This window comes from Penicillium riverlandense (genome assembly GCF_028828495.1).
Source record: "Penicillium riverlandense strain IBT 135883 chromosome Unknown utg000006l_segment0_segment0, whole genome shotgun sequence".
NCBI lineage: Eukaryota > Fungi > Ascomycota > Eurotiomycetes > Eurotiales > Aspergillaceae > Penicillium > Penicillium riverlandense.
The window spans coordinates 2,948,023-2,966,140 of record NW_026643197.1 but is presented as its reverse complement, the minus strand read 5'-3'; the positions used below and the strand labels follow the sequence as shown (position 1 = coordinate 2,966,140).

At 51.1% G+C, this 18,118-nt stretch overlaps 7 protein-coding genes across 7 annotated transcripts; all 7 read right to left on the bottom strand.

The window, feature by feature from the left end:
- Positions 1-1,026: 1,026 nt before the first annotated feature.
- Positions 1,027-1,542, bottom strand: N7474_007398 (uncharacterized protein; the record flags this gene model as incomplete). The annotated part of the gene is made up of 1 exon (XM_057198808.1): positions 1,027-1,542. One exon carries the CDS (start codon positions 1,540-1,542, stop codon positions 1,027-1,029), a length of 516 nt encoding a protein of 171 aa, XP_057052248.1.
- A 435-nt stretch (positions 1,543-1,977) lies between these two features.
- N7474_007397 (monocarboxylate permease-like protein) lies at positions 1,978-2,755 on the bottom strand (the record flags this gene model as incomplete). Its single annotated transcript, XM_057198807.1, is given in 3 exon segments — positions 1,978-2,253; positions 2,338-2,587; positions 2,607-2,755. Coding segments are annotated over 3 exon segments (675 nt in total), but the record flags the coding sequence as incomplete, so codon positions are not given.
- A 94-nt stretch (positions 2,756-2,849) lies between these two features.
- N7474_007396 (uncharacterized protein) lies at positions 2,850-3,512 on the bottom strand (the record flags this gene model as incomplete). The annotated part of the gene is made up of 2 exons (XM_057198806.1): positions 2,850-3,011; positions 3,477-3,512. 2 exons carry the CDS (start codon positions 3,510-3,512, stop codon positions 2,850-2,852), a joined length of 198 nt encoding a protein of 65 aa, XP_057052246.1.
- Positions 3,513-4,359: 847 nt separating this feature from the next.
- On the bottom strand, positions 4,360-12,280 carry N7474_007395 (ATP-binding protein; the record flags this gene model as incomplete). The annotated part of the gene is made up of 3 exons (XM_057198805.1): positions 4,360-9,404; positions 9,454-10,060; positions 10,115-12,280. The coding sequence occupies 3 exons, from the start codon at positions 12,278-12,280 to the stop codon at positions 4,360-4,362; spliced, it is 7,818 nt and encodes a 2,605-aa protein (XP_057052245.1).
- Positions 12,281-14,225: 1,945 nt separating this feature from the next.
- N7474_007394 (40S ribosomal protein eS30) lies at positions 14,226-14,510 on the bottom strand (the record flags this gene model as incomplete). The annotated part of the gene is made up of 2 exons (XM_057198804.1): positions 14,226-14,357; positions 14,451-14,510. The coding sequence occupies 2 exons, from the start codon at positions 14,508-14,510 to the stop codon at positions 14,226-14,228; spliced, it is 192 nt and encodes a 63-aa protein (XP_057052244.1).
- Positions 14,511-14,782: 272 nt separating this feature from the next.
- N7474_007393 (splicing regulator NSRP1-like domain-containing protein) lies at positions 14,783-16,129 on the bottom strand (the record flags this gene model as incomplete). The annotated part of the gene is made up of 1 exon (XM_057198803.1): positions 14,783-16,129. One exon carries the CDS (start codon positions 16,127-16,129, stop codon positions 14,783-14,785), a length of 1,347 nt encoding a protein of 448 aa, XP_057052243.1.
- Positions 16,130-16,713: 584 nt separating this feature from the next.
- Positions 16,714-17,653, bottom strand: N7474_007392 (peroxiredoxin; the record flags this gene model as incomplete). Its single annotated transcript, XM_057198802.1, has 3 exons — positions 16,714-17,053; positions 17,127-17,450; positions 17,628-17,653. The coding sequence occupies 3 exons, from the start codon at positions 17,651-17,653 to the stop codon at positions 16,714-16,716; spliced, it is 690 nt and encodes a 229-aa protein (XP_057052242.1).
- Between the last annotated feature and the right edge of the window lie 465 nt (positions 17,654-18,118).

Here is an 18,118-nt window from a genome sequence, read left to right as displayed (position 1 = left end):
TTTTTTGCCTATTTTCCGCCTCGTACGTAGATGGCATCAATGTGGGCAGCCAGTAGTGATTGGTACATCACCATACCTAGTACGACACCTCCGGCGTCAACAATAACTACCTCCCTATTTGGCCCCAAATGTCACATCCAACCCATTAATAATCCTTCTCAGCTCTCCTCACACAATAGGTATCATCGTCCTTCCTGCCATTTATCGTTCGCCACGACCATGCACGGTGGTCTTGGCCCCCCGTCGCTTCCACTGGTGGGCTGGATGTGTATGCATGCACCTACAAGTCTGGCGCGTCGCGACGGCTTGACGGCTGGCGCTCGGGCTCGTCCGTCGTGGCTACTCCTCATCCTGCGAGTCATCGCTTAGGGGAAAGTAAACGGCGCTAAGCTTTGCCGAGGACGCCTCTAATAAAAATTCAAAAATAAAGAATTAATTTTGGTGTTTCGCGCGGCGGAAATATCGGGCAGAGATCGGAGTTTCGGACATTATTATTAGATTATCGCTGTGAGCTCGCGTTGATGATGGTCCGATGTGGCGGGGGAAGGTAGCGAAGAAGCTTTCGGTTTTGAAACTTATCCTTGTGTGGAGATTATATGTACTGTACTGCTTTGAGGCGATCGAGCTGTGCTGTTGGACATGGCGCTTTTGGTCTCTGGGCATTGTTTCTTTATGTCTGGACTTCGAGTGAATGAGTGCTGACTTGTTTTCAATCTGAAGGTTAGGAATATGGGATTGCATTGGAGTCTACGTCTGCGGTTCTTATTCATCCTTGCATATGGTTTAAAATGGAATTGCCCCGATATACTTCACCTGTCAGTTAACTATTTCGTCTATAGTATCCTTTTCCTCACGATAAATTCAATGGATTTTCATTCCTACTTCAGAACCTCTTGCATTGCATCTTAGATCGATTGCAATGTCCAATTACTTGGATTACACTACAGAGCCACCCTTGTCCGGCGGTCTATACAATATAGCTCAAGTTAGCCCATCTCGCAAGGAACATCCCATCCACACATCAACCTACCTTTGCGCAGACTTCTTCCTCAAATTCCAAACAACCTTCTCATACCCCCTAAACTCAAACGGCGCCGTTCGCCTCAGCACAGTCCTATGCTTATTCGTCCACCCACGCACGCTCCCTAACGACTGGGCATTGTGCACTGCGCCGCCAACCATCGGATCGAGAATCAAACTGAAATCCCTATTGGCAGGGCTGACAAACAGTGGGTCGTGGGACACGTCGCCTTCGAGTTTATATTCATCTTCCAGAGCTCTGTGTTCACTCTCTGGCGTTGTGCTGGACGGATCGTAGGGTGATTTGTGCTGCGCGACTTCATCGTCTGTCCCTGATTTGCAGGTCTCGTATCTTTCTGGGTTGAGGGCTCGTCTCTCTGACGTGGGGTCTGGGTCCGCTGAGAGGTTGCGGGTATTGAAGGCCTGGGTGTAGGCTCTTGCCTGAGAGGGTTTCAATTGAAAATGTGTTCTTGACTTGGTCCCTGCTTGGAGTATAGATGTGAGCGATCGCATGCTCTTCATTGTGGTTGATCGTGTTGAATTCGATGGATGGTGTTGGATCTAACTTGGGTGGATTGAAGATGAGAGCTAAAACAGCGAGCGCGTTTTGTAAGTGCCAGCACTCGGAAATCTCTCTCCATTCAGGAGGCTATTGAAAATCCCTCATCATGGTTCGTGACATCATCTGTGTTGCTCTTGCTGAGCTTTGGCTGTCGGTGGCGATATTGTTGTCACCTGCCAAGTATGAACCCTGGGTTTGTGATGCAAGCGGCCAATCCACTGGGGAACACACAAAAGACTGTTCTGGCCTTGACGTTTTGCTTTTCGGTGCTGCTCAAGTAGTTAATAGGGTTATACTGGTGCAAATGAAATTCTTATGTTCTCTGTCTAATGAAATGGAGGTACGACTACAATCGCTGACGGACTTCCACCAGTGAATCCATCACACCTTTCCCATCAGACCCTGAGGAGTAGTCTCCTTGCTTGAAAAGACAATGCACCCACTAACGAAAACCATGATGCCGCTAAATATTGCAAGAGCCCATAATTGTCAAAAAGCACCCCACTGACAGGAGGTCCAATGAGCGCTGCCAGGGAGGCAATCCTCAAGCCGATGCCCATATAAGTCCCAAATTCCCAGTGATCTTTGGCGCACAGGGCCAGCGAAAAGGCAGTGGATGCGCCTGAGATGATAGTGCCCGAGGTAAACCAGTTGAAGATAAGCACAAAGCACTAATCCCGGTGTGGGCTAGTCGAGCAGAAATAACCACGCTGGTGGCAATTGCTCCTCCACTAAAGATGTTCAATCGACCGAACTTGTCGGCGAGAATCCCAGGGACAATCTGGCCGAAAGTGGATGCCGTTGAGGATGACCAGTAGGTACGACGTTAGCGTTGCTTCCTTGCCTTGTGTGACCGCGTGAAGAACAGCGCAACGATGAAAGGTCGAACGTTGTAGCTTTGAAGGCAGAGATCCTATGAAGAATCTCAATGGCCGCGGGGGAAGGCGAGAGTTGACGGCCACGCACGAAAATGCCAACGGTGTATGAAGAACCCAATGATTCGTACTAAATTGGCCATCCAAACCCTAAAGACGAGCCATTAAGCATCTTCGAGAGCGCAATAGGGATGGCAACACCGCCAATGGAGCACTCTGGAACGACAGATCCCAAGGCGGCGGTTCGTCTCTTGTCAAGGTATTGTGACACGCCATGCAAGAGGCTGCAAGGACCCTCCTACGACACACCATGATGGCGAAAATATAAAGCACCAACGCCGGACACGGACTGAGATATTGTTAGAGAGAAGTGGGCGATACATGGAGAGCATTCATACCAGGGCACCATAACGGTCGAATAATAGTCCTCCAATGGCGCCTGCTGCAAACTGGAGAAAAGCGGCCAGCGATCCAATCCAGGCCATATCGTTCGCCGATTTGTCCTTCAGCTGATGGGTAATCACAAACTCATAACATACCAGAAGTGACAGTATCTGTTTATTTTTCAAATAGATCGCTCTTATAAATCTTCATCACCGTCATCCCACGGGATCCATAGTTTAGCAACTATGACTTGTTTGAATGAAGGGATTTTCCTTGCTAATCGCATCTCTCTGTAATACTCGACTATCCGGTCTCTGACCACCTCTTCCTCGGTCTTCGGATCTCCCCCCCCCCCCCCCCCACACAAGAAATTGAGTAGGTCGAGTGAATCACAAGATCAAATTCTGCAACTCTGTCTTTGAATATGGATGTAACTTTTTGGCTACAGTCTGAGACTGGAAGCGGAATACAGACAAACTGGGGCCGATTTTGCCAATGTAAAACGTTATTGAAGAGCATCCACTCGAATATGATTTCCATACGTAAACCATCATTTGGATTTGAAGATTTATTCATTCGCTTGAAATTGATTGATTAGAAAGCCATATATACAAACTATCCAGGGGAGGGCTTACTTGAATCTTAGATAGAGCACAGCCAACACCGCCCATGCTTATCGTAGTTTCAAAGAAGGCAAAGTCTAGTTTTGGGGGCTGATAAGTTAACATTCGGCGCCAACTTGCCTCCTTCCGTAAATAGGCCGTTCTTTTTGCGGGGTTCCTTATCATATCCAGCGACTTCAAGGTATGCTTGAATCTGTATCGTAGTTCTCTTGGGATCTCTTTAGCTTTCTTTTGGAACCACGGACTAAAAGAGTCCGCCAGGAGTGAGTTTTGCACCCTCTTGATGTCCTGAGAGCTCCTTATGGGCGTGAAAAATAAGGCCTGCTGGAGGGGTAGGGAGTTTCTTATGACGTTGGTCCACGTACGACAAGTCAGTTGCGCAGTCGTTAGGAGGGTACGGAGGTCGAGCTGCAAAAGGATCAACTCGAGTATTTCTGTTGTGCTGAAAGCTATGGTTTGTGGTGACGGCAGATGCTCCATTATGGTGTGTTTCTGAAGATAGGAGAAAAGGGGGAGATTGCTGAACAGTTCGTTAACTAAGGTCTTGCGAAGGACTGGATTAGTCAGGCAACTTCCACTCATCATTTTATTCGAAATACCAGGAGTAGAGAAATATTATTGTACATATGGTAAATGCCAATTCCTTTCGAGAAGATTTGCTTAGTTATGCATCAGGCAATATGGTTTGAGAAAGGTTTATCCAAATGGGCCCCAACAATAACCCGCTACTTCTGTTATCGATAATACTTCAGATCATGAGATAATTATATAGTCACAGTACAAGTACAATTTGCCCGTTCCATTCCTTGTATCTCCATATACTAAAAGACCAACGCCAACAGAATCAAATATTTGACAGTTTTAAGTGGATTCATCCCAACAATAACTTGCCCATCTACAGAGCCTGCACCGAGATTCTCCTAGGAGCACCGCTACCATTCAGAAGACCCACGCTACTCGATTCACGCAGATGATTTTGGTGCATCTCACCCTGACTTTGATCATCCAGGTCTTCAACATCCAAGCTGAAGCGCCTGGGTCGAGACCACATGCCAAATTGGTCGCCGCCGTGAGCTGCACCCACATCCTGGATCTGCTCTGATGCGAGTCCAAAATGATCGACCACTTGCGCATATAGATCTGCATGTGCTAAAGCTCTCGTGGAAGTTTTGCCTGCCGTGTCCATGCGGCTCTGCGCGCGGCGGAGGAGCTCCATATGCTGTGACGCAGTGTCCGCGGCACGAGGGTGATCCTTTGCCTCGGAGTCACTGAGCAGGTCGTATAGCACACCCTCATGCAAAGTGGCTGCGGACTGGTGATTGTCAGAGGCAGTGTAAAGTGCGGACAGCAATTTAGTCATATTCAAGGTCACGCCGTCGCAACTGCCCCAGACCTGGCGCAGATTGTAGCAAATGTCGCGACAGAGCTGGATTGCAGAGTCGACAGAACCGCGACAAAAGCGGGTCTCCACAAGACGTCGCCCAATCCAAACCACGACATCAGGTGTCCAGGTCCTCTGGACAATGCGCGAGGTCCAGAGCTGGGTTAGGATCGCTTCCAGGTCGTCGAACATCTCGTGCTCGCCCAGCAGAGTGATCATATCGTTGAGCTCCGGGAATGGAAGATCAATTATCTCGATACCAATGGTCTTCGAGGCTTCCATGATCTCCTGAAGCATATGCTTGGACATTATGGACATGGCTTGGAAGGTCTTTTCATCCTCGCACTTGGTGGCACTGTGACCGCTCAAGTACAAGCACAGCCTGGTGGCCGTCGTGATGCTCTCGTAGTCATTGAGGCCGTCGGTCAAATGCAGGAAAGAGTGCAACACCCCGGTGAGTGTACTGGCATCCTCGAAGCGAGAGGAGTTGCACAAGTCGCGAACCAGGTCGGTAGTCTTGGTGAGGATGTTGATGTTATAGTTATCATTGTGGATCTCCTGCAGACAGAGACGGTAGAACTGCTGCACAATTTCCTTGTTCGCGATGTTTGTAGCGGACAAGTTGCTGCAGAAGTAGTCGTACAGCCGGCTGCGCGTGTCCATGGCAGCGCGCGTACGCTTCTGTTGAGTCTGTAGACGGGCCAGACGATCGCCCGAGATCAGTGTCGGAATAAAGTCATGACCAGATAGGTTCTTGGTAAAGGTCTGCTGAGTCTGCACCTCGCGCGCCATCTCAGCCATGATCTGAGTCGAGGTGGCACGTCGGCCAAATACTTCCTCAAAAGCAGCCACAAAGACGGCATCACGCCGGTCACCGAGAGTCATGGCCGTGGTATCGGATCCGGACATCACGCGTTGGCGTAGCTCGTCGAGCATGATGCTGCCGTCGTCAATAAAACCACACTCCAGGTAGATGGCAGCAACCTTGCGGGCCCAGTCGTCCATCATTTCAGGGTCGCCACCGGCGTGCAAAACATCAGTCACGTAGGTGTGCAGGATGGCAGTGCCCTGTTGGGTTCCGGTCGAGGTGCCCTGGCGAGCATGGGCCAAAGCAAGCTCGCGCAGCCAGGATAGCGTAGTGGTGGAAAATAGTCCCTGGGTCTTCTTGGCGAGCTGGAACTCCTCCGTGTAGAGAGAGCGCGCCTCGTTGGAGGAATCATGTTTCCGTACAAAGAGCTGTGCCATCTTGTGCTTGAGGGTAATGGGCAGCGGCTGCGTCATCTGATCAAGGCCCTTGGCTGACTGGGAAGCAGGCACCCATTCGTTCGTCTGTAGAGGCAGCTTGTACAGCGAGATGGCCTGGTCAATGTAGGAATCACTGGTCTCGCACAGCTCGGCGAAGAGCAGAGTTGCATTGAGTGTCTTCTGGTGCGTGGGGCCCCAGACGTTTCGGCAAGTGTTGACATATTCGGATGCCACTTGGTACCGCTCAGAAAAGTCTGTAGATTTTGTGTGAGCAGTGAGAATGGACATGTATCCCAAATATGTCTTCTCCAGGAGATCCTCCTCTTGGATCGGATCAGCCGGGCGCATGCCATCCTCAACAACAAGAGTCGGCCACAGATGTCTGTAGATGTCCAGCGCAGAATTCCACTGCATTTCTTTCTCATAGAGACCGATGAGCGCAAGGGCGGCTTCCGTGCCCTCTGGAGAAATCTTGTCGTTATGCATAGTGGTCTGGTAGATGCGCTGGTAGGCGCTCTTGGCTTCGTTGTTCATCTCGAGACGAGTTGCGAGGCTGGCTTCCAGATACATGTTTTCGATTGTGTGCTTGTGTGTACCTCCAAGGCGAGAAGTCAGGAAGTTGCTCACGGTATGAAGAAGTGTCAGCGCCTTTTCGAACTGGAAGGAGGTCTCGTAGAATTCAACGACAGCCTTCGCCACAGCCAGGACAGAGGCCACCGGGACTGTGTCAGATGAGATCAAAGAACCAAATGCATTTTCGTACACAACTGTGGCCTGTTGCAGATGAAGCCTGCGGAATTGGCAGTAAGCCAGAATCAGAGCAATGTCTGCAACAGGTGGTGCCAACTCGGTGGAGAACTTGTGGTATGACGAGGGACGTTCAACTGACGGCCAAACATGTTGCAGGACGGCCATCGCGCAGTCACTGGCGGCGGCCCAGTCTTCCTCGCGAATGTATATACTGGCAAGATTGTGACACAAGATCAAAGTACCAACCGACAAATTGGTTGGAGACGAGGTGATGGAATCCAACAGCTCAACGAGCAGCTTGCGATCCCGGGTGGACAAAGAAGACGCTTCCTCAATGGAGACGGTGTTTGCCATACTCTCAGCGAGCGACAGTGCCAGGGTCTTTGCATCTGTAGTGTACTCCAAGTTGTTCTCCTTGTAGTAGCGCCACATGAGAACCGCCAAGGACCGATCCAAGCTGTACAGGCGCATCTCACGGGTCTCGGCTCGGAGCATCTGCACTCTCTGCATCATTTCCGCAGAGTGAACACCAGTAATTTCGAGATCTGCTACCAGTTCGCGGATGATGACCTCTGCCTCATCGTTGTAGCCTTGGCGACGCAGGAACTGATAATAGACCAGGGCGACGTTGGCTTTCTTGTCCATCATGTCGACAGAATCAATGTCACAAGAATTGAGGCCTGCCCAAAGGCTTGACAGAATAGTCTGTGCCTGAAGGATATCGCCGTGCTGCTCGTACATCTGAGCCATGTACAAAGAGTACTTGATGCGACGCTCGTCGGTGACGTCCAGGGTCCGGACCATGTTGTCGTACTTGGTTCTCGCAATATCCTTGCTCATTTCATCGCTTCCAGTGGTGGAGAATTGTTCGGTCAAGAACTCGGCTGCCTCGGAGGATTGACTCGAGTTGCTGCCATACTTCTGAAGAATCTGTTGGTAGAACTGCTTGGACATGAGAAGAGCAGAGTCGTTATCACCACGAGACTTGTACATGCCGACAATCATTCCAAGATACCGCAAGCGCTGGTTGAAATCGACACCAGTGATTTCGGAGTCAGTCAGGATCAAGTACTTCATGATGTCCTCCTGCTGAGAGGTAATCGTGCCCTTTTCGCTGAATGACTGGGTCATCATCTCAGTGCAGGTCAAGGTGATAGAATACGATTGACCCAAAAGCTCCTGGCTAAGCCTCCATGCCTCGTAGCAGTGCTCATCCGCATAATCGGCATGCGCCAGCTTGGATACTCGCGCACTGAGAAGCAGACTCTGGAGGAACGCTGGGGACTTCTCTCCCAAGACAATGCGACGAATGTCAGTTGCCAGTCGATAGAGTTCAAGAACGCTGGACCGAGTAAACTGCGATTCTTTGCAGGTTAACTCAAGACGAGCAAAGAGAACTGTTGCAGGAAGTAGCGTTTTGAAGTCATTGCTGAACTGGAATTCTCCCTCGTCGCTCACCAGAGGCGAAGATAAGAGATGTGATAGCCAGTATCGTGCCGTGTACTCCAGGATGACATATTTGTCAAAGAGTCGGTTGCGCTCCTCCATGTTCAGCTTGTCCAAGGACAGGTCAGCCTCCTCACGAACGCTCAACTGCACCCAGGCGAGACACCTGGCAAGAAGATCATAATGTGCCTCCTTGAGATTGAGCCCTGACTTCGTACTGAGAGATCTTGCCTGACTGATGACATGGTCACGAATGCAAGTATGCGCAAAAGAGACAACGCCATCGCGAGTCATAACCAGTGGAGCCATCGAATTGAATGAACTGTCGCTACTGGTGCGACGAGATTTGAAACCGGAGCCTTTGGCATCGACTTTCAGCAACTCATCAACTTCTTCAACAAGCAAAGGTCTCTCTGCGGCTGCAAGCCAGGACATGATGCATCGCGTCTCGTGCTGATTGAAGTCGATGTTCTTGAGATGGAAGTCAAGAAACTCGGTCATGGACTGTGGGAGAGTATGCACAGCGGAAACAGCGTGGTTCAAAGTCCTCTGCTGCCGGGCATAAATAACAGCCATCTCGGCCCAGCTGAAAGAGCCTTGAGAGCGGTTGACAATGGCCGACACAGCCGAATCAAGCTGATCATCTTTAAAGGTATCAAACTGTGACTCGGAATAGAGCATTTTGCGCACGTAGGCTCCCATGTCAGTCTGAGTCTGAGAAGACTGAATGTCAAACTGTTGAACGCCCAGGCCTGGCATCTTCGAGCTGAGAGGTCGGCTGAAGGCAATCATCTTCGATCCAGCGTTCTGCTCGGTCAAAACCTCATGGAATTGTTCAAGGCACGCAAGCGCTTCTTTCTCGCCACCTTTAATTTGGTCAAGTCCGTCAACCACAAACATGAATTGGATGTTTGACTGCAAGCCGGCGCGAATTCCCTTCCAAAGGCCTTCGTCAATTTCCATTTCAGTGGCCCCATCTAGAGCTCCCTGTGCCGCTTTTGCGACTTCAACAAGAATTGCTTCCTGGGTACGCTGATCACTGACGCAGTGATCCAACATCTGGTGCAAGATGCCCTTCAAGATGCGCAAAGGCAGGGTTGCAACAGGGATATCGGCCCCTAGAATATGTTAGTATACGATGTCATGGAGAAGGGTATTTAGCCTCACTGATTGTGTACGGAATAACATCCCAAGCATCGTGCTCGGCCGACTCCTGGAGCCGGTCCACGGTCCACTGCGCAAGAGCGCTCTTTCCGGAGCCAGGACCACCGGTGACCAGCATCAGAGGGGAGCTTTCCATAGTGAAGTCGTAGAGGGCATTGTTAAACCATTCGAAAGAGCCCTCGGCAAGGGTGTGGGAGCGAGCCTCCAGGATGAATTGGAGCGGACGGTCCTGCACACTCAGGAATTGACGGAGGCTTCCCAGTTCGGGGCTGGCATAGATTTGCGAGCTTTGATCAACAATCTTGGAGGTGCTAGACTCGACAATGCAGTTCCAGTGTGTGGAATATCGACGGGCGTAGGTGATGAACGCAGCATCAACATTCCGCGAGATTACCTGGTTTGGCTCCTTGCTCTTGAATCCCTCGATACAGCTGCCAGAAGTGTTGCAGACCATTTCCAACAGATCAGCAAAGGCTGCAGCCGCTTCAGGTTGGAGTTCTGGAGAGGACATGTACGCAGTCTGGTACTGCAAGAGCAGATGGATTCCGACAGCTACACGGCCGTATCTGCCGAAAACACTCTCGAAGAGATCCGTGTTATCAATGTCGGACTAGTCAGAGAGGTCAGTATATATACTCATGAAGACTTGTCATGTTTAACTCACTTCAAGAAGCAGAATACAAAATCCCCAGATCAGCATCGCGGCCTCGGTGGCGCCAGGTGCAAACTCTCCAACCGACTCGCGAAGCGCATCAACGGCATATGCAAGTCGGGAAGCCCATCTCAGACTACAATCGAGTCTGCTGCCATCGCGTGGCATCCATCGCAGACGTTCAGCAGCGACAACGTCGAAAAATACGTCCACCTTAGGACTGCGCTGGCTGATTTCACTGGCAGACAGACCGAGCTGAGACTTGCACTTCTGAGAGACGGTCTGGATCTTCTCTTGCAGCACGGTCACCTTGTAGCTGCTTCCGCGAATGGTTCCATCTCCGCGAGTAATTGTTCCACCAGCCATGGTCTTGGTTCCTCCAGAGCCAAGTTCGCCAGTTCTGACACCTCTCTGGCCAAAGCCCTGGCCGAGACCTCCGCTCCTGGCGGCTCCCGGACCAAATCCACTTTGTGTGGAATGCGCTTCGGTTGTCTGTCCGGTGGTAACATCTCGAGCTCGTGTTTCTGTGGTCCCCTTGCCACTGCCGAAAGCACCTTGGCTCATGCCACCATCTTGGGCCATAGCTCTAGCATTGGTTATACCTCTAGCTCGGCCCGTATCTCCAGTTTGGCCCATACCCCCGCCTCGAGTATCAGGACTGAATACACTCTGGTCAAGTTTTCCTTGGTTAAAAGTAGACTGGCGAGTGTCACGCTGGCTGAATTGGTCTTTGCTTACACCAGAAGTGGGAGAGATGCCCCCCGCCATGTCTTTGCTGGAAGAGCCTTGACCAGTATATCCTGCAGTGGAGTAGTCTTGGCTGATACCAGAGAGTTTTCCAGAGGTGTCTTGAGTGGCATACGAGTCAGAGTAGCCTCCGGTTGTGCTTTCTTTGGTGGAAGTTCCCTGGAGGTTCTGGCTGGTGCCATAGTTGCTGTAAGTACCGACGGGAACATCTTTCCTGGGGATGTTCTGGCTGAGGCCGTCTTTTCCGGAAACGTCTTTGGTTGCGTCTGTTCTGAAATACCCCATGTCCTTGGTCTTTTTGTTGGAAGTATTCTGGATGCCCTGGCTGGCACCGCCGCCAGTGGAGATACCCTGGGGAATGTTTGTGCCTTGACTAGTATCCGTTTTTTTGTAGGAGTCCATGGTGGTTTCCTTTTTGCTGGAAGTCGCTTGGCTGCTGCTGCCCATGCCAGAAACACCTTTGTTCGCATTGTGACTGTCGAGGGTTTTTCTGTTTGAGATGTCCTTGCTAGTACCGGACTGTTCGGAAATGCCTTTGCTGGCAGATCCACCACCGAAAACATCGGAGCTGATATGGCCTTGCTCGGCAAGCTCGTCGTCAATGCTGGCATCGCTGAAACGAATTTGACCGACATGCGGATGGCTATCGGGGTTCGCCTGGTTGAGGTTTCCTGAAGCTGTTTTTCCAGTGCTGGGGACGTCTTTGCTGCCACTGCCACTGTCTCCTGCTCCTGCTCCTGGCCCCCCATGCGATGTTCTTCCCGTGGAGTCCCTCTTGCCCAAAGAGTACCCCGAAGTGATTGGACCTCTTTTAATATCATAGTTTTCTTGCACTCGTGAAGGGCGTCTGCCAGACCCTTCGACCCAGGTTGGGGGCGGGTTCAGGTTTTCATTCTTGCTGCTGGAACCACCTCCACTCCACAAGCCGTCCTTTTTCTGTTGGCCGCCACTTCCATTCCACAGTCCACCACCAGTTTGCTGCTGTCCGGTGACCTCCTGGGCGGGCGGGTTTGTGCCGAACAGCCGCCGACCAGCTTCCTCTGCTTTTTCCTGGGGTTTGCTGCCACTCATGCCTCCGCCGGTCTGCTCTGCTTGGCTGGAAGCATTCGCACTAGACTGTCCTTGGCCGGAGATTTGTTGAGCAGTGCCTTCATAGTTTTCACGGCCGACTTGCTGCTCTTTCATGGCTGCTTCTGTCTCGGCTTTGCTGGGGGCGCTTGCACTGGACTGCCCCTTGCCAATCATTTCATGGGCGGCAGCGCCATATTTTCCGTGGCTGACTTGCTCTCTGATAGATCCTGCTCTGTCAAGGATATCCTGCCCAGATCCGCTTTTGCTGCTTTCCTCCTTGCTGGGGGAGATTTTGTGGCTCAGCTTCTTCATAAGCTTGGATCCGGTGCTCTCCGCGTTCTTCTCGGTGTTTGCGGACATGGTGATATGATACTTGGATGTGGGTATCAAAGATTGATGAAAATGGATGTCGTCGTAGAAGTTAATCGAAACTAATATACAATATATTGGTGCTTGAGTTCTGTTGTTATGTCATGGATGGTTGAAAAGGGAGAGAAAAGAGAAAAGGAAGCATAAAAAAGGCAAGATACAACCCTAAATAGCGGCCATAGGGTTCTTTCCCTACCATTGCATCATGGGATTCCGAACACAAACGTATTACGATCAAATCCGAGGCGCTGTGAAGAGAATAATTCCTGTTTGTGGGGGTGTACCATTCAATGCCTGCTCAATTCCAATTGCCAACAACGAATCTCATAGTGCAAGACAGACCAAAGCGGGACGCGATGTCATCGGCCCAAGAAAATAGTGAAGTCGATGATGCTCAACCAAAAAAGGCTGGCGGACCAGTGGATCAACCGAACAGCTGATGTCTCGATATAAACTTTAAGCCTTCGTCACTGTTTTCTCCAATCTCTAGTATGTCCAGAGCGGGAACATTGTGTACATACTATGTGGTCGAAAATATCCTGTATATCCAATCATGCATATGTCTTCAATCAATTGACTTACTCTCGTACCAAAACCACAATGAACCTTTCCATATTGTCTCCCTAATCTTGTACTGAGGGAAGAGGACTGCTCCAACCTGTGGGGTAACCCTTATCCACGCCAGGGAAACAATCGACATCCTTTAAACTCAATGCGATCAAAAGTACTTACTTCTACTATTGGGAACTAACAAACGACTTCCCCTATGACGTCTATATATCCCCGAGTTATTGTCTGCAATCGTGAAAAGGTCGTGGACATCATTGGAATGGACTTGATCGGGCTTAGTCATCTGATCGATAACCCTAAACGAACTGGTCGACCCATGGATGTCATGAACAAGTGAGATCATTATCCGGGAGAATCCGACAGACTGGAATTGGTGAGATCATGTCTTTTGGTTTACTTCTCCTTCTGATCGTGAGGTGAGGGATGCCGTCCAACTGAGTTTCGGGTCAGTTCCCGCCGGCTATGTCATGACATTAGGAGGAGTGAAGGGTTCAATGTCTTTTGGAAATAAAGTACAATTCATCGTATTGTGTCTTAGTTAGACCCTATCTTGAGTCAGGTAGCGTTGTGTTGAGGTCTGTTTGTTTGGAGCTGATCAACAGCAGACTTTCCACACTGGCTTTTAATTGTCACCAACCTTTTGAGTACACCAGAGATATTAGGCTTGCTCCTAGCATTGGCTGTCTGGAAGCCATAAAGATAAGAAATCACCAGACCCTACGCAGTACCATATAATGAACAGATACCAAGTATGTACCCTCACAGCCCGCTTCGCCTTATACGACGCATACTCCCAAGACTACGATATCAAAAATGCATATAGTGGGTGAAAAGCAAAGACTCCATTCCTAGATGGGAAACGCGACGCACGGAACAGCCTATGTACGAGTCGAATAAACTTAACCGACCGTCCTGAGCTCAGCCCCTGAAGTCCACCCAGCCCGCAAAGTCCACCGTCATATGCATGACCAGCAAACTTCCGAGCCTCCCTCACTTTCCACCCTCAGGCCACCACAGAGAGATGCTGAATTTTCCACCTCCCCGTAAACCGAATCCATTGCCAAGCAAGTTTAAAAAACGCGAAAAAGGAAAACACGAAGCATGATATCATCCGTACAAGTAGCCAGCCGTAGCTGGTATGCCTTCGTTTGATTGCGGCCGTGTAGCGTCGTCGTCGGGTCTTGCGAATATTTCTTTCAACATCGTAGAAACTCGACGCCGAGCGCGCGGCTCAGGGTTTTTTGGTTTGTGGGAGCGATCGATTTAAGCAGCGCCGGGGTTGGGGTTCATCTAATTTGATAAATAGGTCAGCGCCTTTTGTCTCGACTTTTTCTTTGAACAGTGTGCGTCTCGTAGATCCTCCGAATCATGCAGTGAGTTGGGGTGTATGTACCTTGCGCTTGCCACCGGCCATGGTCACGTTAACGAAACGGCGGGTGTACAAGATACGCTTGTAGGCGCGGCCCTTGGGGGTCTTCTTCTTCTCCTGGGGCTCGACCTGTATTCGATAATCGTGTTAGAAGAGCGGTTGATGATGAGAACACAGTTGAAAAGGAGACTGTGGCAAACTTAGAGAACAGGGGGCACTTGCCTTGGGAGTGGCCGACTTGACCTTACCGGCACGGGCGAGAGAGCCGTGAACCTTACCCATGTTGGATGACTGAAGCTGGCGATGGACTTCGAAAAGGAGATGAAGGGGTGGTGATGGAGATGGGCTGAACTGAACGGGCTCGACGGTGCAAAATTGAGGAGTGCGAGTTGTGGGGCCGCTTAGCGAGCCGGATGACTCAGGGTCATGTGATGGTGGGAAGATGCTTATGTCAGCGGGATGGGTTGTCGTGTGTCACGTGATATCATTACAGGGACCGTAGTATACAGGATATCCCAGAAGCCTGGGTAGATGCAGCGCCTGGAAAAATGCGGTCAACTGCCCCTTCTTGCCTTGGCAGCGGCCTCCTCGCGCTCCCGCTTCCGTGCCAAGTACCGTTCCTTTGCGCTGGACACATCGCCTTCCGTCTTTTTGCTGCGGCTGCGTTCGGCAATTTCCTTTTGACGTGCAGCCTCTGCTTCTTCCTCTTGTCGGGCACGCTCCTCTAGCTGGCTGGCAACCATTTCCGTCTGGCGGGCACGCTGACCGGCACGGCCCGCCTGGAAACCCGCATTGACACCAGGTCGCACGGCGGCCGGCCGAGGAGCTTGCGCAGCAGCACCCGGCGGTGCTTTGGGTTTTGGTGCAACGTTCAAGCCGGCCGACAGCAGTTGTCGTTTGTCAACCACTTGGCCTTCGTCGTTGACGACAATATGAGCTCCGCGAGCATTGAGCTCCGCCGCTTTCTGCTCCTCTGTCTTCTCCCCGGGCTCTTTGTCGGTCTCTGACGGAATCTCGCCCTCTTTGAGGCGTTTGGCGGCTTCCTCGGCCGCTTTGACAACCTCTTTGTGCTGCTCTTCCCCTCGGGAGAGGATATCCCGGTAGAACCCAACCATGCCAGCATTGCCATTCTGTTTCCGTCGCTCCTCTTCTTCCTTCTCACGACGTGCCTCTTCTTCTTCAATCTTCCGCAGTTCGGCCTGCTGCGCCTTGTAGGCAGCCGTCACAAACTTCTCCTTGTCAGCGAACTCATCGCCCTCGGCCTCGCGCTCCTTGGCCAATTGCCGGTCACGCGCGCGTAGTTGGTCGCGCTTCCGAACTTCTGCGCTGCGGAGCAAATTGTCCATATATTTTGGAACTTCGCTCTTATTCGCCGTGGCGGCTTTGTTCGGTTTGGCGTGCAGGCTGTCGTACACCGCATCGTAGGAGTAAATCGATGGATCCAGCTCCTCAGCCTCCTCGGCATGTTTCCGACTGCTGCGCATTGCAGATAAGTTCGTAAAGTCTTGTCCCGTACTGGCCGCCTTCTTCGACTGGGATTGGTTCAGTCCCATGGTAACTCCTTCCTGCCGTTCTTTGTCCTTTGCCTCGTCCTCGTCCTCATCGTTTGCAAATATAGAGTTCTTGCTCAGCGGTTTGATGCTTGGCTTGCTACCGTTTCCTAATTGCAATTTCCGTTTCGGTGGCGGCCCGGCGGTGGAGGAGGGTTTGGGTTTTGGAGCTGGCGCCTCGAGTCCTCCGATTGTGGACACTTCCACGACTCCATTATCGTTCGACTGGTCTTCGTCGCCGGAATCATCGTCAAATATGGCTTTCTTTCGCTTCTGTCCTAGGGCATTGCCCGGGGTCGGGCCCGACAGCTTCTTCGGCAAATTCAATCCGTAAGAGAGTTTTGGTGGCATGCTGGGCGAGCCTGCCCCAATTATTACACGCAAAGCTGAAGACAATCCAAAAGCGAGTGTCACTAAGGGTCAAGTGGTGTGGCGACCTCGGCAAGGGACTGCGATTGCGTTGAAGAAGTTGAAAAGCTCCGGCGGGCGATTGGCGATAACGCGAGGGGTCACGTGATCACGTTTCTTTATGCGACTTCATTCTCTCCAGGGATCTCTACAAAATTGTTAATTCTCATATACAAAAGATTGCTTTATGAAAACCAGCTTTTTGAAAGGACAGTTAAAGTGTAGGCTAGATGTTGAGAGACAAAGTTGTTGAAATATATATTTCCACGACAGTCCTCGGCGAGGCTCCAAGCCCGGTCGAAGAAGTGGATACGTACAAGGAGATATATAGTTGTGGTGGCCTGCATACGAGGGGGTCGGGATAAATGAATTCACACACACACACATATACTGTAATAGAGAATGGGCCGTTCTTCATGAGTTCGAGCTCAACTTCGAACACCCCGTTATATTTGAATACGTAAGTCTGATATCTCTTAGCAGGCAGTGCGAACCTCTCCACCTCACGCTAATACTGGCATGAATCTTTAACTAGGGACAAATTTCTCCTTGGCCAACGGGACAAACCGCAGGTACGGCTTGACCACCTGTATGTTCGGGAACCGGGCCTTGGCATCCTCGTCAGACACACTGGCAGGGACGACCACATTTTCACCGGGCTCCCAGTTGACGGGGGTATTGATGGAATGCTTGTCGGTAGCAAGTAACGAGTCCACTACGCGGAGCAGTTCGGCCGTGTTACGGCCCGTGGAGGCGGGGTAGGCTTGGATCAGCCGGATGACCTTGTTGGGGTCGATGATGAAAACAGAGCGGATGGTGTAGGCGATTCCCCTGGCATCCACATTCGTGGTATCTTGGTGATCAAGCCTGTTCTCACGCGTAAGGCTGTGACTGGGATACCTAGGGAGAGGCGCGAAAGGAAAGGAAGGAAGTCACTTACATGTCGTAGGCATAGGCGATCTGGCGATCCTTATCGCCGATGACAGGGAAGGCCAAGGGACACCCCGCTATCTCGGCGATGTCGTTGATCCAGCCATCGTGGGACTCGATGGAGTTGGCCGAGAGACCGATGAGCTTGACGTGGCGCTTGGTGAACTCGGGCTCGTACTTGGCCAGCGCGGCCAGCTCGGTGGTGCAGACTGGGGTGTAATCCTCCGGGTGGGAGAAGAGAATCACCCAGTCGTTGCCCGCCCACTCGTGAAAGTCGATGGGGCCGATGGTGGTTTCGGCTTGAAAGTTGGGGGCAATCGACCCCAGACGGAGACTAGAAGAGGGGTCAGTTAGGATTCAGCGAGGTTGGCCAGCTCGGTGACCGATCCGAGTACATGGAATCCAAATAGGAAATCTTCCAGAAAAGTGAAGACAGGGAAAGATAGAGCAGCACAAGAAAACGGCAGGGAAATACAATCACGGACGAAAAGAGAGAATTGACAAGACGTACGGGCCCACCCTCGTTTCTTCCGACATTGTGGGGGAGGTGACAACTGCTCGAACGAGCAAAAGCAGCCAGTTGGGAGGATGACAAGGCGCAGGATGAAATCAATGATAAAGGGGGTTATTGTCCAAGATAGATATTTGTGGACGGAGAGGAGAAGCTCCGAGATGGGTCTGGAAGTGGTCTGGAAGTGGTCCGGACCGCCAAAGAACCTTTTGGCCACGAGCCATCAGCCAGAAGGCACAAATATCTCTATGCCCTTCTCGCCCGAGTTTCTCCTTTTCGAAATGCTTGTATTCGTGCGTCCTTGCCATGGGAAGTAGATATGAAACAAGGTTAAGGCTAGACCGGCCAAAAGCATCAATCACGTTGCGATCCACTTCCTAGGTAATTACATCGATCATATCTATCTATGACCATCTTTTTCTGGCCGACATCCAATAGGTGTCCGGGCCCATCCATCCCATCGGTTAGTGCCAGAAGACAGGGGATTTTTA